The 22,416-nt window shown below is 33.8% G+C and overlaps 2 protein-coding genes across 5 annotated transcripts; one reads left to right on the top strand and one right to left on the bottom strand.

Annotated features, from left to right (window-relative positions):
- Nucleotides 1-1,046: 1,046 nt before the first annotated feature.
- LOC132553221 (cell death protein 3-like) lies at nt 1,047-13,826 on the top strand. Its single transcript, XM_060217450.1, has 9 exons — nt 1,047-1,401; nt 2,644-2,811; nt 5,166-5,880; nt 6,558-6,691; nt 8,278-8,454; nt 8,708-8,933; nt 10,611-10,814; nt 12,328-12,437; nt 13,151-13,826. Exons 2-9 carry the CDS (start codon nt 2,677-2,679, stop codon nt 13,265-13,267), a joined length of 1,818 nt encoding a protein of 605 aa, XP_060073433.1. The 5' UTR covers nt 1,047-1,401; nt 2,644-2,676; the 3' UTR covers nt 13,268-13,826.
- Nucleotides 13,827-16,138: 2,312 nt separating this feature from the next.
- Nucleotides 16,139-22,415, bottom strand: LOC132553254 (ran guanine nucleotide release factor-like). Of its 4 annotated transcripts, none has more exons than XM_060217483.1 (7): nt 22,220-22,415; nt 21,540-21,597; nt 20,952-21,073; nt 20,266-20,379; nt 19,707-19,808; nt 19,260-19,412; nt 16,139-18,558 (listed from the first exon to the last, which is right to left on the bottom strand). In XM_060217483.1, exons 3-7 carry the CDS (start codon nt 21,038-21,040, stop codon nt 18,438-18,440), a joined length of 579 nt encoding a protein of 192 aa, XP_060073466.1. In that variant the 5' UTR covers nt 21,041-21,073; nt 21,540-21,597; nt 22,220-22,415; the 3' UTR covers nt 16,139-18,437. The 4 variants fall into 4 exon arrangements, with proteins under 4 accessions (XP_060073466.1, XP_060073468.1, XP_060073465.1 ...); XM_060217485.1 differs by having other exon boundaries at nt 20,952-21,070; XM_060217482.1 differs by lacking the exon at nt 21,540-21,597.
- Between the last annotated feature and the right edge of the window lies 1 nt (nt 22,416).

The raw sequence follows: 22,416 nt of genomic DNA, 5'->3' as shown, positions 1-22,416 counted from the left end.
AGATGAAGTTTGGAACTATGTTTCCGTGCAGAGCAATTATTTTCGTGCCCGTCATCAGACAAAATTGAGCATAACGTCAATGTCAGGTAAACACAGATTGGACAACAAAACTGTTTAAGTTTCAATAGTCTGATTTTCAATCATTGTTGCAGGAATACATGGTCAGTGTCTTAAAATATCCGACACTGACCATGCATTCTCTATGTAACCCCTGTAGTATCGAGGGTGTTGATGAGGGAATAGCTGTTTTACAGAACTCTATCCGCTATGAAATAAAATGTTGTTTAAACTAACATGACAAAAGGTGTTTTATCTTTTCGGGTTCGTCATGATTACAGTTGGTCAGTGCTTATCACTTAATTCTTCTTAACCATATGTACATGTAGTGTCTGTTAATGTTTTACTTTCCATATTTGTAGTTGTATAATTCGTGTTAAATATATGGTTTAAAAATGGTTTGACGGAAGAGAAATGGTTATATTTTTATCGGATCCCCTTAGAAGCTACAATCGAAAACTGCAATAGAAGGGTAAACGAGATGTACGAACTGTTTTGACAAATATGTGATCATTGAACATATATACAGAGTATTGCGTGTGATTTTCGTTTGAGAAACAAACTAATATTTCACATCTAGTGAACGTTATGTGGGTTTTTGGTTGCGATGAATGTGTGAATCGAAGACAAATAACTATTTGTGTTACATTGTAAGTTTATGTAGATGACTTTTGAATCTTAAAGATTGAGAATTGAAAATGATATAAAAGAAATGGTTACACTGAGTTGTCAAACCAGACAATTAATCGGCAGCCAAAGGTCACAAATACTTATAATTTCATATATTTTTTAAAAGAATAGTAAATCTGTTTCAAACGGTCTTCCCAGTCAATTGCAAGGAAACCAAGATAACATTAAGTTATCCAGGTTAGGTGAATTCCCTTCACTTCCCAAATGCCTTAATGCGCAAGCGTGTTTAGGTCACATGGTGTAAATACAACCGCGGGCATCGTCGAACGCGTAAAGTTACTTGAACATTCAGGTGATGATGTTGAAGAAAGTTCGTGATATGTAATATCTAGATCAAAGTATTAATTTAAAAACAATTAATTTCATATAATTCTGTCATGCATGCATCTGTACATAATATCTGCACATGCTTAGATAATTATTTTTTAAGTTGAATTATACACACACATTTTGATATTACAGAAGCGGGCGCTCATTTCCAAATATAGTTTTCTATGTTTGTGTGTGTATCATAGACGTGTACAAAGTGTTTTGCATACAGAATTGTTTGTCATCGATTCAGTCCATCTATTTTCCGTATTGTTTTGAAAACACAACCTAAACTATCAGAATCGGAGGTGTACGAACTGCATGCAATTACTGCACATTTCATAGGTAAGTAGCGTCGTCTGTCAATACACCCATTCTCTATGTTGGCAATACACTCGTTCTTAATAGATAAGTCTGGTGACAGACAGAACTCATGGTTGCATTTGTTTTTTTACACTATATGCATATACAGCTGCCTTTAGTAAATCACTGGAAGGATAGATTTTAAATAGAGTTATTGCCCCTTTTTAACAGTGCTAAAGCTCTCAAATTTTATCTTCGAAAACAAATCCATATTTACCATCATTTACTTTGAAAAAAATGCCTAGTGTCTAGAATATAGTACTGATCTATTGACATTTTACTAGAGTTATTGCCCATTGTTATTCCATGAGCTATGTTTCAACATATATAGTACACTGTATATATTTTTTTCTGTCATATGACCTTTTATGTCCTGATGACAAAAAGGCATCATGCTTTGTCCGCCATGCGTAAACTCAAGTTCCAACAGTGGGATTGGGCTCAAACTTTCATGGAATGATCCTGAGATGGTCCTGACCAAGTGTTGTTATTTTTTGGCTATGTCTGAAATCCAATATGGCCACCATGGCCGCCATCTTAAAAAACATATTTAAAACTTCATCACCAGTTCCACTGGTGCCACTGAGCTAAAAATTGATTGGAATGTTAAGGAAAGGTAGCAAATAAAAGTTTTTAACATCTTTTGACCTTACCAAAGCTTTGACATGGAAGCCAGGGAGGCCATTTTGTAACAGGATTGCGAAATCATGGTTTTCCTGCGAACACCTATTTCAAACTTTAACTTTAACTTAAAATTCAACTTTACAGTCAAAATAATTGGTAACACTTGTTACAGTTACCTACTCCTCACCTAAACTACCGTCTACATCATGGAAACAGATTTCATTCGAAGTAGAAAAAATAACCCTTCTCCCTGCTGAAAGTTTTTGTAGTCAGATGACCGTTAAGGCCTGGGGGCCTCTTGTTATAAAGGAGGCATCAAACATTTCTGTTTCTCTTAAAAACTCCCAGAGAATTCCTCTGTTGGCATGTTCCCAGCAATTAAGGCATAAATCAAAAGTTTATAGGAGTTTTTAATTTCTAAAGTCCTATCAACAGACAGAGAGAGCAGGTGGAAACATGTAAATTCTTTTAAGGTAATATCTTGTGAAAAGGAGATCTGTATGTGCCATCTTCTCTATGAGACTCCATGGTTGGAACAAATACGCTGGAGGATATCGTGATTACTATTCTAGATGAAGAGATATATACATTTTATTCCAGGTGAAAATAAAGCTAGATATTGAATACATCATTATGGAAGAGCATCATGCAACTTTGCTGAGAAAATATCGACCATTCATTGTCAAGCAACTGATAGATATTGAAGCAGTGTGTGACCAATTGATTGCATTCGAAATCTTCACAGAGAACATGGTAGATGATATTATGGTAAATATCTCTTTTTTATTTTGGTTATCTTTAATGTATTACATTTTGTTTTTGTCTCGGACCAAATATTTGATCAGTTTTATCAAATCATTTTTTAAAACAGAAAAAAATTGACCTTGACCAGATAATGAACATTATATTTGTTAACACAAAATGTACTTGGTCATAAACTTTGGCTTTTTGGCATCCAACAGATAACAAAAATTGTTACAGAATTCATCTGTCTGATGACTTGTATATATGTATACATACTTTTGATTATATTTTGTTATATTAGTATATCAGTTGAAATAAAATTATATCTCATTGTTGCTGAAATATTCAATAGTTCTCTCAACATTTTTCTGACAGATATTTTCTAATTTTGTAGAACTGATTCCAAAGTTGAACGTTGCATTTTTGATATAAGATAACGGTACAAACATTTCACCAGATACAAGGTGATTCCAAATTTTGTGTCGCCTGCCTCCCAAAGGTGATCTATAGGTATTACTATGTCGGCAGCGTTGTCGTTTCATTACTGTCATCTGCACAAAGGTTTTCACATGTTAATTTGAGATAACTTTGGTTGATCGAGCTCAATCTTCATACAATGCTTCTTTTATCAGAAGTGCTTCCTTGGGATTGCTTTTCAGGTTCAAAGGTCAAGGTCATTTGTACTTTTTTTAACTTTTTGCTTCCTTACCAAAAGTGCTTCCTTGGGATTGCTTTTTATGTTCAGAGGTCAAATGTCAAGGACTGTGTTACCATATATAGGAGATTGGTTTTCATGCAATAACTTTAGTTTTCTTTGGACAATTACAAAATATGAAAAATACCAAAGGGGCCTGCTTGAGATTGCTTTTCAGGTTTGAAGGTCAAAAGCCAAGGTCACTGTTACAATAAGTACAATCTTTGTTTTCGCACAATAACCTTACCAAAGGATTGCGTGAGATTGCTTTTATCAGGGTCAAAAGTCAAAGGTCAAGGTCAGCCCATCATTAAAAAGAAAATTGGTTTTGTGTGATCACTTGGGTTTTCTATGGACAATTAGACTCAAACTTCATACAATTCTTCTTAACCAAAGAGGCTTGTTTTAGATTGCTTTTCAGCTGGGTTGTCCATGTTCCTGTCATATTTAAAGCAAATTAGTATCTTTTCAAATTCTCATTCTGTGCAGGATTCAGTTCCTTCGACACTACATCAGGCCCCACTTGTATAAAACATCTCAACTTGAGATTTCCTCAAGTCGAGATTTTCCTCAGCTAATATCTCCTTGAAAATATCTTGTATGAAAATTCCTCAAGGAATTTCAGGACATCCTAGCCAATGACTTCCTCCTGTTCCTTGAGAAAATTTTATACAAGCCATTTTTGAGGAAATATCAGCTGAGGAAAATCTCGACTTAAGGAAATCTCAAGTTGAGATGTTTTATACAAGTGGGGGACATGTTTACTCATCACATCTGAAATAAATGGACATATTGTATAAATGGAATACATACAATGAATATCAATGGCTGTTGTTCCATAACACTCATCTCCAGAAACCTTGCTGGGCAGGTGACACATCAATTTCTGTTCTATTCTTTTTTTCTTTTTTTTTGAAAGTTACTCTAAATTAGAGAGCATTTTTTTCACTGTAGGAAAGGCATGTTTGCAGGATAATTTTTATTAATATGCACATAAGATGATACAAAATCAAAAAAATATTCTTGAACATGTTAGAAAAAACAAAATTAGGTTAAGTGATCCTCAAGGATGCTTAGTGTTTTAAAAGTACAATTCTTACCAAGAAATACATTATTTTCAAAAGATTTCAACGGTTTCAATTGTCTAATGAGTATGTAATACATTCAAACTAAATCCAATAGATATTTATTAACTGACTAGTTGAACTGAAAACTTTATTTGTATCGTCATCACAAACAACTTTATGGTCATTTGACCAGTGCATTCAACTGATCTTTTGTCTTAAACCTTCCTTAAAATGACTAAAAATTAATCATCGTCCTATAAGATTTTTAATCAGTGATAACATGTGTCTACATGTGAAATAGATATACTAAGTTATCTAAGAAACAAGATCTATAGAAAACTCTCAGTGGTGACAAATGCATATATGTTTAATAGATTGTTTAAAAACTTTTCACAGACTACAATTAAACAGAAATTATCGCCAATATTATAACTAAGAAAAATCTTTGTCTGTACAAAAACCCAGTCAGTTAATCAAATGACTGGAATATTCTGAAAAAAATAACTAATTCGAAGAGAAAAAAAAAAAAAAAAAACAACAGATGACAATTTCAATAATAGATAGATATGATAAATCTGCTTTTTCTCTATTCACTCTTATCTGATCTTACTTTTCAGTCAAAATCTCCGAGTGCCAGTAAAACAAGACATCTGCTATCATTGCTGGTGATGCGTGGTCCTAATGCATTTAATTCATTTTATGAAGCTTTGATAATTACAAAAAACAACCTAATTGCTTTTGTTTTGAAACCACCAAATTCAGGTGGGGAAACAAAACCAAAAGCAGATTCTCCTGACGAAACTATTTTATTAAAGGTTCCAAGTTTTGATATTTCACAAAGAGAAATGAATGATAATCAAGATTTTAGAAGCCTTGGAATACAACAGGGAAATTTAGATGATTCTAAGACAGAATATAGCGAATATGATAATGAAATGTTACAAAGAAACCAAACAAAGAGTAAATCAGCATTTAGCTTCACAGCTCAAGTTTCTGAAGAAAACAGTCTAAGTTCAGGCATTTTAGTGTCTGGATCTGACCTACACGTTGCCCATGGTAACCCAGAGGTTTCAAGTGAGGAACAAAGGTGTGCGGAGAACATCCATCAAAACCCTTATGGGGCTCATAATCAAGAGGCTGCTTGTTCTCTACAAGGCTGCTTAAGTGTTCCTTCAGATAATTCACTGGCTACAGAACTATTAAATACCACAAGGGGCAACACTGAACGAGGACAAGAAGTTACTTTTTCCAGTAGTGATGAACATGTTGCACGGTCGGGAGGAATTTCGTCATCCCAACCTGTAGAACAAAACTACGCATCAAACTTTGCAGGCAAGTAAATAATTTTATGATTTATTTGCATGCTTGAATGCTTTCAATGAAACAATAAGTTATTTACTTTATCTTCGTCTTAAAATCACAGTAGTTGTTCATCATATGTTTGCAACAAATCAAATCTGATGTGCTAGCTTCCAAATTAACAAATTAACAAACATTTGTAGCATTGTTGTACCTATTTGACCTCAGATGATGATAGTGTTAACTTGCTGTATATAGATCTCGCCAATATTTACCACATTTTATACACAGATGAATTATGGGATGGCTGAGTCCAGGGATCTAAAATAGGTCACAGCTTCCACCCAAATTTTACTTGGCACCAAATTCATGCCTGGTTATCATAAGCCCACACATGCCAATCAAATTCAGTAAAGATGATGTTGCTATGTGGTCTGTTATCTGTTTGTGTTAGCCTGCTGGACTTATCATAAAAATTGTATAAATATAGGCATAATAACATTTTGTTTTAATATAGGTCGTAGTGGTTTTATAATTGAGTCAATGAAAGCATATGAAGTATATCACTGATGACATTTTGTGTAGTGTTAGTTCAAGTTCATTGTTGATTCAGGTAACTTTATTGTTTAACACAAATAGGTCGCTGTGATATAATTAAGTTTTGTTTTTAGTTGTATATATGTAAACAAAAGTTTTGTGACATATATCTACTTCTGCAGAAAGAACAAGTAACTGGCCAAGAACAAGGTCACATTCACGTCCTCTTGCTGATATGAATATAAATAAACCCGCACTCAGTCAACAGCAGTTGCAGCAGTTTTCTATGGAAATAGCTACTGATCAGGTATGGCAAATGAAAACAATTTCCATCTAAATCTATTTATTGATATTACTTGCCTAAGGTCCCCTAAATACAACAATACCTTGTATGATATCAGTGTCCATCAATACAACATGGTAAAGTGGAACCCCTACTCCACTACATGTTTAAATTTCTGGTCCCAATACAGACATCTAAAAAAGATTTGGTAAAAAAATTAATCAATATGAAAATAATTAAATGCTTCACTAACAGTAAAGATAGGCACCTGCCCTACTCTAAATTTCCCTTACCTTGTTACCTCACCTGGCCTAAAGCTCATGCTGTGGTGCAGCTTCGTCATCAGTTCGTCCTCCATCCTTCCGTTTGTCAGTCCATCTGGCGTCAACCTTTCACTTCGAACAACTTCTTTTCAATAATGAAAAGGCACAGGATACTGATATTGGGCCTGTAACATTTTGGGATGGAGGGCTACCAAGTTTGCTTAAATGAATAACCTTGACCCACTTTCAAGGTCACAGGGGTCAAATATTTGAAAATCTTCAAATGACTTCTTCTCAGCAACCAAAAGGCTGAGGGCAATGATATTGGGCATTTAGGATACTGGGAAAAAGGACTACCTAGATTGTTAAAAAAATTACCTTGACCCACTTTTAAGGTCACAGGTGTCAAATGTGTCGAAATGCACCAGGTGAACACTGCAGGCCCATTGGACCTCATTTTGTTTTATGGTTGATAATGTGCAGAGGAATATTATTAAATGAGCAATCATATAAAAATCAAGTGCAGCAAAGTCAATTAAAAAGAAAATGAGGCTGCACTTCATCATTATAGTATTTGGACCATACTTTAAATACCATTCCACACTCAGAAATCTTATCCTTTAACTTCTGGTAAGTTTCCTTTTTAAAATAAATTTCTCTACCACAATCAAAGGAAAATCTATAGAGATGTATTGATACCAATAGGATAGAAAGTTTTATAGACACAAAAGTATTTTCTGTCGTATGTGTGTAAATTTGTGCTTGTGATCTAGCCCCAATCTGGACAACTGTAAAAGTGAAGACCGTACTATCATATATTTACTGCTTGTATAGACTTAACTGAAATCAACCAATACTTTCTTCACAAATAATGTCAATTTTTCTACATGGTATATATCTGGCAATATTTTGATGTGCTCTGAAGAAATTTCATTTTCATTCTGTTACTTTCAAAGGGCACCTGTTTCCACGTACATTGAATAAGTACTGTTTATTTGATTCAGTATATGAATAAATGTTCAAATGTGACTGGTTTATCTCTGTATTTTCTTAGTTTCATGGAATAACACATGATTAATGGTTAGAACTTTCTTGAAAAGTAAATTTTTCTTTACACCAATGAGATGTATTCTTTTTGAGTTGAGATAACATTAGCAAGTAGGGATTTAATTTCCATACAACATGGGAAGCTAGCGAGGGTTTTTTTTTTTACTTGTTTTAGAAATCTATGAAGAGTTTTATTACAAATCTACGCAGAGTTTTATTACAAATCTACGAAGAGTTTTATTACAAATCTACGAAGAGTTTTATGAGAAAACCAAATCCTTTGTTATCTTCTTCTCTCAGGTCTACCCGGTAGATCCAAAATATCAGCGACGGATTATCATCATCAATAATTCTACATTTCTGGCAAATTCTGGACTGCCACCACGAACCACTGGAAATATTGATGCAACCAGCCTGGATCTGCTCTTCAAGAAGTTGGATTTCCACACAAAGACCTACAACGATTGTTCTTGTGAGGTAAATCATGAAGCACGAGACTTTTAAAAAAAAAAAGTGAAGGAAAATCAGTGGTCCTTGGAATTGTACACTACCATGAATGTTAGAATTGTTCTCTGTCGAAGTCTTCTAGAAACGGAGGAAACCATAAAATCAAATATTTTGTCGGGGCTGAAATGGTTTTCATTAGCACTTTATTTTGTGATACCAGACAGTGATGGATGTTTTTATCAAAAATATCATGTACATGTATCCTGTATTATTTTGGTTTCAGAGGATGCTGGACATCTTAAATGAAGAAAAAAATAGAGATAATCTCCAACAGATTGGTGCTTTAGTTGTAGTAATTTTATCACACGGAGAAGGGGAGAAGATTTACGGGACAGACGGTCGAACTGTTAACCTTAGAGACATAATCAAACTGTTCAATGAAGAACACTGCCCAGAACTAACAGGAAAACCTAAACTCTTCTTTATCTTAGCCTGCAGTAGACAACAAAGTTAGTATATTTTGTCTGGTTTGACCTCATAACTGTACCTATATATAAATTAAAGTGAGAATAAGCTGAAATAGGACATTCTCATAATTAATCTATCTGGAATTTAATGTCTTGTTTCTGCAGTTTCAAGCAGCAATGAGCTTTACCATGCTTTGTAATGAAGCTTTGGTCTCTCTACTTTTAAACAAGTATTGCCCTCCCACATTTCAGAGTCTTTATCATAGGATAAATATATTTGATATTAACTCTGGTTCTGATAATGATAATAATTTTTTGTCCTTTAATAGTGATAATTTCTTCTTCAGGAAGAATCTCTACATTACAAATAGTAGTTAGATATACAATATTTAGGTCACCATGGCTTTAATTCATCTTTGTAGGTCAAAGTTCATATGCATGCTTATCAAATTTACTGTCCTTAAGATCTAACTATATTTCTCTCCAAGTTATCTTTATAAAACCCAAAGTAAGTCAACTTGACCTTTACTTCCAGGTCAATTAAGTGCAAAACTGATGATTTGAGACTTTAAGATATGCTTTTATTGGTATCAGCCACCGAAAGTTCATTAGCGTACTGATGTGTGTTTTTCAAAATTCATCTTTGTTGATGTCAAAGTAAAATCTCATTATAGTTGATAGTTATAAATCCCTAATAAAGATTAAAGGAAAGTGGGTTGGGGTGGGGGGTGGTGTGTGGGGGTGGGTGGTGTATATAGTAATCACTTCGACAGAATTATTTCATGTTGGAACCATATAGCACAACATCAATTTTTATACCCGATTAGATCTTGGATGTCATTGGTCAAAGTTCAGAGTCAAATAAAGGTCAAATAAAGGGCACACTTGACCACTTTTCATATGAAAAGCTTGGAGTACATTATTTTGTGAAGATCCCTGGATATATTTGATTTATATTCACACCATAACATCATCACATCAAGTCCTATAACTGACACAGATTTTGGTAGTCGTTGATAAAGTTTAGAAGTCAAAGGTCAACATTGAGTGCTTAAATGCAAAATATCTCATGAACCCATAGATACATTTGGTTTATGCCACATGTTCTACACCTGCTCAGATTTTGGTGATCATAGAACAGTATTAAAGGTCAAAGGTCACATAGGATCACTTTTGCAATAAATAACATGTATTTTGAGTACAAGATATCTTGTGAACCACTCAACTTATTTAGTTTATTGTCACACCATAATCTGACAACAAGTTCTACACTTGATTAAATTTTGGTGCTCGTTTTTCAAGGTTAAAGGTCAAAGGTTACCCATGACAATTTGGAAAAAGGGTAAAGTACAAGATTGGTATAAGGTATCTGATAACCACCTCAACAGATTTTGTAAGATAATGAGATTAGGGAGTAGGAACACAAATCTATATGGTCTGCTCATTTAGTTATTATTTAACTGGATCATTGAGATGTATACATTGCAATTGTAGTATCTGTATAAGAGAGGATATGTGAACTTCACCCACATTGTAAGTAAATTAAATTAAAAAGTCAAACTAATTTGAATTCTTGAAAAGAGATAAATGGTTGTTTATCAAATGAAATAACTTAATTTGATTTATTTTACAGTTATCTGTGTTCACTTTAAACGTAACTGGAAAATTTAGAACTAAGAAAAATTGTTGTACATTTTTAATGATGTTTTACATTGACAGGACAATCAAGAAGAATGGATGAAGAATCTGTCAGTGAAGGAGTGGATGAAGCTGTCAGTGAAGGAGTGGATGAAGAATCTGGCAGTGAAGAAATAGACTATAGTAGCCTTTCAGTGGACATACTCAACAGTATGGTCTCCAAGGAAACAGAGGATGGAAGAACTGTACCAAGGGATATGTTTATTGCTAGGGCAACAACACAGTGTAATTGTCAGATTTTTAGCCCACCATCTAATAGATGGTGGGTTATTCAAATCGCCCTGCGTCTGTGGTCTGTCGTCCGTCTGTCTAGGCATCCGTCTGTCCGTAAACAATTCTTGTTACCGCTATTTCTGGAAACATACTGGATGGATCTTTCTCAAATTTCATATGCAGGTTCCCCTTGGTCTCTAGTTGTGCATTGTACCTTTTTTGAACTGATTCGCATTCAACATGGCCGATAGGCAGCCATCTTGGATTATGGAAGTAAAAGTTTGTTACTGCTATTTCTGGAAAAGTACTGTATGGATCTTTCTCAAATTTCATATGCAGGTTCCCCTTGGTCCCTAGTTGTGCATTGTACCTTTTTTGAACTGAGTTGGCCATCTTGCATTTCTGTATATTTCCTTTTTTGCATTGTACCTTTTTTGGACTGATTTGAAATCATGGTGGCCCACAGGCAGCCATCTTGGATGTCAACAGTAATACAGCACAAGCATATTGTCCATTATCCACTTGTAACTGACTGCTATCTAATGATACTTTGGGATCTTTTTCAAATGATATTTGCTAATAGGTGCTTAATAAAAATATCTTGTGCCATCATTGAGTACATTCAATGAAGACCAGTTCATGAACATTTACAACACCTGTAACAAAAAAAAAAATAAACAAATCTTCAAGAACTGAAAACAGATCCTCAAATGTTGGGTGCCAAGATCCCTCTGGGATCTCTTGTTCTTACATATACTGAGCAACAATTTATAAGATGTTGGTATGGTTTGAGATGTACATGTACAGTACCTATGTACTAAAAGTGGATTTGGTATGTTCCATGTGTTAGAGAGATTGATATAATGTTTACTTTATTGTGGGTAAGTTAAGTGATCTTAACCCAAGGTCAAAGATTCTTAAGTTGGCAATCATGAGGCTTGTCATGTGATTTCATACTTAATAATCTTTCCCAGAGGGTTGAGATCACCCTGTCTCACCCTAAAGACCCATGTTGGCTTCATTTCATACAATGGTGTTGATATCTCCATGTTGGGCATTGTTGATGTGACAGTATTGAATTATTGACACGCAACGTCACACAAGACATTAAATGATTGTCCTGAGACGGGAATACCCCCACCTGTCTCTCCTAGTGTATGACAAGGAAATCTTTTCCATCATGCAATGTGACCCTCTACACATCTTCACTAATCATGTGGAACACTTCAAAGCATGTATATTAAAATAGGTAAAATAGAGCCTGGTACATGAAATTTCAAACATTAATTCTATATTCTGTCTATATATGATATTTCTCGTAAGTTATTTTTCAAAAAAAATGTTTTTACTAAAAACACTCCTAATATGTGTGCTAATTTGTCACTTTGAAAAAATAATTAATGTAATTAGTAAAAGAAGTACCCAGCGAATTGTGTAACCTCAATTTCAAAGTGGAATTTTAGATTTTTGACATTTTGCAAACTCTGAATGTTAAAAATTTTGTACATGTTGTTTTTCTTTCCAGGTAATGCAATGTTTCGGGGAGTTTCTTTTGGATCCCGATTTATTCAAGCACTTATCCATGTCGTAAAAGAACATTCATATAAAGATGATGTAATGACACTTATGGAAAAGGTCAGTACAATCATACAGACATTACTGATTCGTAACCAATAGCGACCCTATCATGTGTCCAGCAATATTAGCTCGTGCCTTTTGATATTTAATAAGCCCACGCATATCTATCGTTATTTGGTTGAAATTAATTTGACCTCTAAAACTACATGCATACATACAAATGTACTGATACAGTAGGAGGTCAATTAATTGTTAGAGAAATACATATTCATAAGTCAGGTAAACATTTTTTTTTTTTTAGAAAAACTGGCATATCATGATAATTAATATAATATTAATATTAATGATTAATATATAGGTAAACCCAATTAGATGTTACTTTCGAGTAATCTATTCTGCCTTCAGTTCAACTCATCTTGTTTGATTCGACTGTACTTGCAGTGATTAAGTATACATCAATCAGCATCAATAACAGAAATAATTGAAGTAAATTTCAGTTGTTACAAAATGCACTTGTTCAGTAATATAACATTGCTTTTCACATCTTTTTTATATTAATAACATGTTTGACTATTATGGTTTTCACAACCTAATTAGCTTTCTCAGTTACTAAAGTATACCAATTATTATGATATTTTTATCTGCAAAATAGAATTCATAATAAGCAAGGTGAATGTGCTATAAAAATACATGGAAATTGATTTCTTCGTACAGCACTCCATGTACTTCACTGTTGAGTTAAATGCAATTTATTTTTTTTTTTTTTTCAGATGAACCAACTAGTAGAACCAATTGAAAGACCCTTGGTAGAGTATACAAATATTCTCCCCAAAAAGTTCTATTTTTTTCACGCTTCTTCAGAACAGTCGCTAACATTTACATTGTAAATTTTTTTTTTTTTGTGTTGAAAAAATTTTTCATATTAGTATATACTGCTTTAAAAAAAGAAACAGACACCATACAAGTATTATAAAAGTGACCCAAGGAGAAAGTTTGTTGTAAAAGTGGCTTAATGTATCATTTTTTGATTCCTTGTTTAAGTAACTGAATGTTATGCAAATGTGTACGAGAGAACTAATATCATACATCTTTAATTGAATTGTCTGAATGTTACACAAGTGTGTACAGGTGATCTGATATCATACATCTTTAAATGAATTGTCTGAATGTTACACAAGTGTGTACAGGTGATCTAATATCATACATCTTTAAATGAATTGTCTGAATGTTACACAAGTGTGTACAGGTGATCTAATATCATACATCTTTAATTGAATTGTCTGAATGTTACACAAGTGTTATGAAAATTCACCCATCTTAATAGGCAGTCAGTATCACATTGACTAACATTGTGATTTGATTTGAGTTGAAAGGCAGCTGTCCATGGCATTATTTAATTGTTAATTTACTGAAACAAAGCAATCTTTCAAGTCTTGTAGAAATGTATGTATCTATTCATAATGATTAATGAAAAATATTGAAGTGATGAATATCATGGTCAATCAGATATCAGAGTAGATATGCGATAGGCTATTAGATTTGACAATAAATTCCTCATTTCTAAACTGAATGTTGCAAGTGATGTTTTATTGATTGAATTACTGATGTGTCAGTAGAAGTGAATGTGAATATTAATGAAACAGTGATGGAAATGCAATGTACTTGTTAATGTAAAAAACATTCCAAAACAAATGAAGAAAATCTACATTATAATCTCCTCCCCCCCCCCCACCAAAAAAAAACCAAAAAAAAACCAAAAAAATCTTTGCCCATCCTCCTCCTAGCACCAAATTATCCCTATAAATAAACAATACTTTTGATCACCTGAAAAGGGTCAACATCCTAATTTTTACTTACAAAATGTAATCCGATTTAAACGTGTACATGTATGACATGGATACAGTCCTTATTGTTCAGCAATAAGCCTACATTGTTGCTATGATATTCATAAGTCAGGTAAACATTTTTTTTTTTTAGAAAAACTGGCATATCATGATAATTAATATAATATTAATATTAATGATTAATATATAGGTAAACCCAATTAGATGTTACTTTCGAGTAATCTATTCTGCCTTCAGTTCAACTCATCTTGTTTGATTCGACTGTACTTGCAGTGATTAAGTATACATCAATCAGCATCAATAACAGAAATAATTGAAGTAAATTTCAGTTGTTACAAAATGCACTTGTTCAGTAATATAACATTGCTTTTCACATCTTTTTTATATTAATAACATGTTTGACTATTATGGTTTTCACAACCTAATTAGCTTTCTCAGTTACTAAAGTATACCAATTATTATGATATTTTTATCTGCAAAATAGAATTCATAATAAGCAAGGTGAATGTGCTATAAAAATACATGGAAATTGATTTCTTCGTACAGCACTCCATGTACTTCACTGTTGAGTTAAATGCAATTTATTTTTTTTTTTTTCAGATGAACCAACTAGTAGAACCAATTGAAAGACCCTTGGTAGAGTATACAAATATTCTCCCCAAAAAGTTCTATTTTTTTCACGCTTCTTCAGAACAGTCGCTAACATTTACATTGTAAATTTTTTTTTTTTTTGTGTTGAAAAAATTTTTCATATTAGTATATACTGCTTTAAAAAAAGAAACAGACACCATACAAGTATTATACAAGTGACCCAAGGAGAAAGTTTGTTGTAAAAGTGGCTTAATGTATCATTTTTTGATTCCTTGTTTAAGTAACTGAATGTTATGCAAATGTGTACGAGAGAACTAATATCATACATCTTTAATTGAATTGTCTGAATGTTACACAAGTGTGTACAGGTGATCTGATATCATACATCTTTAAATGAATTGTCTGAATGTTACACAAGTGTGTACAGGTGATCTAATATCATACATCTTTAAATGAATTGTCTGAATGTTACACAAGTGTGTACAGGTGATCTAATATCATACATCTTTAATTGAATTGTCTGAATGTTACACAAGTGTGTACAGGTGATCTAATATCATACATCTTTAATTGAATTGTCTGAATGTTACACAAGTGTTATGAAAATTCACCCATCTTAATAGGCAGTCAGTATCACATTGACTAACATTGTGATTTGATTTGAGTTGAAAGGCAGCTGTCCATGGCATTATTTAATTGTTAATTTACTGAAACAAAGCAATCTTTCAAGTCTTGTAGAAATGTATGTATCTATTCATAATGATTAATGAAAAATATTGAGGTGATGAATATCATAGTCAATCAGATATCAGAGTAGATATGCGATAGGCTATTAGATTTGACAATAAATTCCTCATTTCTAAACTGAATGTTGCAAGTGATGTTTTATTGATTGAATTACTGATGTGTCAGTAGAAGTGAATGTGAATATTAATGAAACAGTGATGGAAATGCAATGTACTTGTTAATGTAAAAAACATTCCAAAACAAATGAAGAAAATCTACATTATAATCTCCTCCCCCCCCCCCCAAAAAAAAAACCAAAAAAAAACCAAAAAAATCTTTGCCCATCCTCCTCCTAGCACCAAATTATCCCTATAAATAAACAATACTTTTGATCACCTGAAAAGGGTCAACATCCTAATTTTTACTTACAAAATGTAATCCGATTTAAACGTGTACATGTATGACATGGATACAGTCCTTATTGTTCAGCAATAAGCCTACATTGTTGCTATGATACAGCATTGGCCCCCTGGACTTATTTCAGGATAACCATGGTACAATATTGCATTTCTGCCACAATACAATAGACCAACAATATTTGTTGGGATTTCCATTGTCTTTATTTTCCAATTTATTTATCAAACATACACAAACAACAGTAATTGCCATAATAAACCAAAATTATTCAATCTTGATATCTTAACTTATTTGTCCATGTAAGTGATTTACATATTTTTCATAGAATGATTCATGTATTGTACTTTTGTCTGCTTTCAACACCAGGGCTCACGCTGTCGGTAGCCAAAGTAGCCATTGACTACTTTTATTTTCAATTGGCTACTCAAAATACAAAGTGGCTACTAAATTGGCTACTGTGTTTTTTTCTTTAAAAAAACCCTAACAATACGATAATAAAGCCCACAAAAGCGCTCTGTGAAGTCGGTGTACTTTCGTGTCCACGTGTGTATTGTAGGCCTACTAGCTGACACGCTTACATAATCCGGGGGCCCTGCGGCAGAGGCAGTGCCGTCACAGTTGAGCGCACCCGATAATTTTGGTTCAGGGTGAGCCCTGAACACACAGAGATATGTTTACTACAGAATAGAAGCTCTTCTAATACAACCAGCAGAAGATTAGAGAGTGATGTTTTGATGACTTCACTGTCATCTCCATCAGACAAATGACCAGTGTGCTGCGTACTAGCACTGACGTACTACCTTACTATCTTGTAAACTATGTACGTCAGTGTTAGTACGCTCCACACTAGTTAGACAGTGTAGTCATCGAAACATCTCACTCTAATCTTCTACCGGTTGTGTTATCAGAACTTTTATTCTATTGACATTACCAACCTAAAGAAAATGTTCAGAAATATGTCTACTATGTTTGATTTTATTGTAAAATTACAGTGCTAAGTTACCTCTGTAGAACTGCACCTGTTGCTGAAGTAAATATTGACATTTTAAAATGAAATATTTATAGATATTACAAATAATTATTTTGAGACAAGTTCTGATACATTTGTTAAATCTTCAAAAATAAATCTTTAAAAAAAAAACCCAAATTATATTTGTTATATAATTAAATATGTGTTAATGGGTCCTTATGGTGATCTGGCATATGAAAATCTGTACTTTTGTTATACAATGTATGTGTATGACATCCCTTAATTCTGTAATTCAACTGTTGTGAAGATTAGGAGCAATTAAAAAAGGAAATGACAAGAAATTAAGGAATCATTTGTAGGAGAATTTGCTGATCATTTCCCTCTGAAGAACCCACACTGCATCCATAGGTGATTCTACAGTTCCATGGTTGTGGAGAAATCCCTCCGAAGTATCCTGACTGTTTGTCCATCCGTCTGCCCTTCTTTATATTGGGAATTAAATTAAATTAGGATCCCCCCACTTCAAAGAATGCTGGTTGTAGGTCTGTTCATTTGTCCTTCCTATCTCTATAGGAAATTAGTTGTGGGCAAATCCCTCCAAAGTACCCTTGTTGTGAGTCTGTTCATGTGACCTTCCTATCTCCATAAGGTTTGTTGTGGGCAAAACCCTCAAAAGTACCGTGGTTGTGGGTCTGTTCATCCGATCTTCCTATCTCTATAGGATATTAGTTGTGGACAAATCCCTCCAAAGTACCCTTGTTGTGTGTCCGTTCATGCGACCTTCCTATCTCTATAGTTTTAAGTTATGAAAAATCCCTCCATAATATCCCTGGTTGTGTGTCTGTTCGTCCGTCCTTCCTATCCCTATAGGGTTTGTTGTGGTAAAATCCCTCCTTAGTACACTGGTTGTGGGTCTGTTCATCTGTCCTTCCTATCCCTATAGGGAATTAGTTGCTGAAAAATCCCTCCACAGTACCCTGGTTGTGTGTGTTCATCCATCCTTTCTATCCCTATAGGGTTTGTTGTGGTAAAATCCCTCCTTAGTACACTGGTTGTGGGTCCGTTCATCTGTCCTTCCTATCTCTATAGGAAATTGATTGTTGAAAAATTCCTCCAAAACATATTTGTTTTGATCTGTCCTTCCAATGTATCCTTGTAGTGGGTAGATGGTTTCAACATACCCTTTTGTAGATGGATGGCTTTATCCCAAACTATTTACAGGTAGATGGCTCCACATACCCATGTGTGGACAGACTGCTTCTACATACTCTAGTAGTGGGTTGCAAGCTTCCCTTAGATATGGGTATATTATGTATCTCAAAGATCCCAAGTTTCTAAAGTCACCTGCATGGGCATACATGTAGTGTACAGCACCTTCCCATCCTATATCTGCTCATGAACCTACTTGCCCTGGTCCCTTCCCAGAAGTTCCCATCATTATCGTTAATGATTTGAGTGAAACATCCGCTAGGCGCTTAGTGACTGACTTTATTCATGAGAAAAGTCAGTTTATTCAGCTCCAAACAGTCCAGTATCGTTGATGGTCAACGAAGTTAAGAGCTTCTGAAACTTTTCCACGGTCCAGCGATTAGAATTAGTTGGAACAGCCTGATTACTGCTGCTCAAAAAACTGAAACAAAGGAAACAAACAATTTCTAAAAAGCTGAAATTTCTGAATAAATGAAATTTTTCAGTCATGAGATTAAAAATAACTGCTAGACGTGCTTGGGAAAACAAGTAAAGACAGTGATAATTTATTAATACTTTTTGTTGGCAACTTTTTTTTAAGTTCTGTGGTGTGGATTGGAACATCAGACCTACATAATGTATGTAATTTTGATAAACTGATGTCATAACAAGCAATTTTCACCTAGATATCTTCTAATGTCTTTATTGGATGTTTGGAAAAATATGAATCCAATTATAAAGTTGTTTTACTTTGTAACTTGTGTCTAGAATTGGGATCAAATTTAAGGCTTATGCTTCCCCTTAAATGTAAGTTTTAAAAATTACATTTTTAAATTAAAAATCAAATTTGATATCAAACTAACTCATGTAAGCCAAGAAAAGAAATGAAAATTGATACCCTTGAGCTGATTAAGGTATTGAATTTGTTGATTTTTCTTTGGAACAGAACATGCATACTGCAACTTCAAAGTTTTTTTCAACTGTTCAAACTTTTGCATATCTAACAAAAGTTTAAAGCAATCTTTACTGTTTTAGGGTTATCAGTTTTCATCATTCTATTCCAGTCTTGAAAATGGAAAAATTTAAACACCCCCAAAACAACAGCCTTTACAGTAAGTAAACATAAACATCAGCAGCACACACCTTATCATGACAGGGTCATTGAAGGTCACAAGAATGTCGGAGGTGAATTCCGGGATCCGGAACAAACCCATGTGTATGTTAATTGTATTCTTAGAATCTTCCTTAAACTTCGAGACTTTCTGTTGCCCAAGGACATAACGGGCACTTTCACACCTAGAAAGACAACAACAAATTTTTAAATGATTTCTTCACATTAAGTGCTTTTATATTTCAAAACTGCAAGGCCATACCAATGAAATAAACTATTGATCAGTAAAAAGTGTGGTTCAAGATATCCTTCATGACATCCAGTATGTAACAATAATGTCAGTGTTGTTGGCATGGAAACAGTGATTGTTCACCGTCAAAATGGCTGTTCTCTTGACAGGTAAAACTATTGATAATGAAAAATTTGTTTATTTAAAAAGAACTTATAATCGTACACATGAGTTTGGCACAAACACTTACTGTGACATAGCTAGCTTATGGACAGGTATCTCTTCTGCTTCCAGGATCACATGATCACCCTCACTCACTTCATTGTCTCGTACCAAGTCGTCGTAGTGTGTCCTACACAGGTTACAGAAATTACAAACCAAAATAGATATTTGATGTGCTTTTTATTTTGGCTAGCGGACATCTTGAAGACCAAAATGAAATTGAAAGATCATATACAGTGTTAATATCTTTTAATTATCAAATTTACCTGCAAGAAAAAAATCTGGCAGTGTAACACCAGACATTTACACTTACAGGGAGATATGTCTTAAGAGATTGCAGAGGATTTTTTGAAAGGCAAATTGCACAATGAATCGTGTAGTGCATCAAACATTTCATTGAAACTTGCTAATTGGTTAATTCATATGACTATCAATTGTAATTTTTCTTTATCCAAATTTCAATAAAACTGTCCATTTTACAAATGAATGTGGAAATGTTTTAGAAAACATATTGTACTGGTCATCAAAAATATACTGTACATTTGTATTGTATAATATTAACTGATAATAATTATAGATGGTCTTACTTGAGAGCAACATCATCAGGCTCTTGAACATACTCCAGGATTTCTATAATGATACTCTGATCAGTAGTGGAGTGTGTGAAGACCTCTTGATGGTCTGGGATTTCCCTAAATTTACTGAAAAAAACAACACAGTTGTGTAACAATCATATACCTGTAAATTTAAGACAAAATCTATGGCCAGTTTGTTTTCTTTGTGGTAACAATGTTTCATAAATTTCAAATTAAACATGTTCAAGCAATTTGCGTTAAAAAGAACTTTACAAAAGACAAGGATTGTATATAACAAGAAATGTATATCAGCTCATGCAGCTGAAATATTTCTTACCAATGTATGTATTCTCATTCTGCTTTATGAACAGAGGAAGCCCGAGAGGGCGAAACCGATAGACGAACAACATAATAAAGACTCAAGAACCACACACTCCGAGGCCGTTGTGATTGATATGTTTAACTTGATTTGTTCTATTGATCAATCGCCGTGCATACCATCAGGTATCCGACTGAGGAGTGTAGAAACCACCTACCCACTCAATCAGAACGAACGGCGTTGGCTCTACCGCCTGATTTCAAAAAAGATTCGGAAATTTTATCACTAACTTGATGTTATATCAACCAAAACAGATGAGAGGCAAATATACCAAGGAGATTTATTAGATGTAAGATAGATATGATTTTGAAATACAAACCTCATGTCTTGAGCATCTGGAGGGAATACAGCGGACATTGCTCCTCCAAATAAATTTGTTGGCGGCTGACTCTGATCCATGGCTGACATACTGAAGGATTTCGAATGTCTTAACACTAGCTACTGTAACAAATGAAAACACAGGTAAAGACAAATCCTAGATTATCATTTCATCAACATAATTTGGCTATCCACTGACGCCTACAATTCTCAAAATATCTTTGTATCTTACATCATGCATATAACCCTGGTAAAATACTAGCCGCAATATACCACTCAGCTAGAGAGAACTTCTCTTCAGCTCGACTGAATGAGCGTCAGACTAGTAAGCCAGGGGTCCCAGGTTCGATTCCTACAAAGGCATTAAAATAAATAATGACCTCTGTTACATATAACAAGCTCTTTACGTCAATATTTTGATACAAGCATACATTACCAAATCAAACACTACATTTTTATCTAAAATTCTACATTACAATTTATTACATTAGTTTAAAACATCAAATTTTCAAATGAAAGTAGAAATGTATCTATTTCGGTGTCTCTGCTAGTATTTGAATCTAAGTGACCTCTGGTCTATTAATCTTACGCTCAACTGTTAACAAGTTCTTGTCCACACTGAAAGGCCGTTACAGTGGATGTAAAGGCTGTAAAATAAATGAAAATAAATTTATTCAGTAGTTCTCTCTTGCTGAGAGGTATATAGCAGCTAGTATCTGTAGTGATACAGAACATAACTCTCCCACATAGAAAAAACTTCTACTCTTCAGTTTTTCAACTGTTCATGAAATCACACTGTGTGTTTTTACCAAGTTCCTATATTTATTTCAACATCTATACTAGGAATAATATTAGAGCCTTTGGTTTCATAATTTTACACTCAAGCCATATGGCCAATCAAGCTAACAATTTTTCTGGATCTATAGTTTGGTGCAAGTGGTACATGTGTAAATTGTGACTCATATTTTCTAGGGTATTATACATCAGATAGAAGTGCACAAGTAAAATTCTATCTATAATAGACCTTCAATTATTAGTTTGTTAATTAAATCAGCGATCAACAAATAATCATAGATATAAACTCAGTTTTTTTATAAGAAACATTTTTTTAAATGTCACTATGAAACTGCATGATGCCATAAAGTAAAATACATTACGTTACACTAAAGTAAATGAGAAGAGGGTAATTGTACGGACTTATATCTATATCTAATTCTGTAGTAAACAGAGATGTTGATAACATAGAGAATACAAAAAAGAATTGTATACCTGTTTAAAAAAGATTAATCCTGTGCTGGAATATGTGGTGTTTACCGTCGAATTTACATTCGTCTCCACACAAAACCAATGATTTTGGTTAAAGTTGTGTCACTCTGATTAAGCCTCTAAATTACTCTACAGCGTCTGAAAATGCAGATCACGCAGGTTGTAAGGTGATCAAACCAGGCTGTTGTGGTTTAAGGCGG

The sequence above is a fragment of the Ylistrum balloti genome, unplaced genomic scaffold (assembly GCF_031769215.1).
Source record: "Ylistrum balloti isolate Yb309-2 unplaced genomic scaffold, AGI_CSIRO_Ybal_v1 Utg370312, whole genome shotgun sequence".
In the NCBI taxonomy this organism is placed as follows: Eukaryota; Metazoa; Mollusca; class Bivalvia; order Pectinida; family Pectinidae; genus Ylistrum; species Ylistrum balloti.
This window is presented reverse-complemented; position numbering and strand designations above follow the sequence as displayed.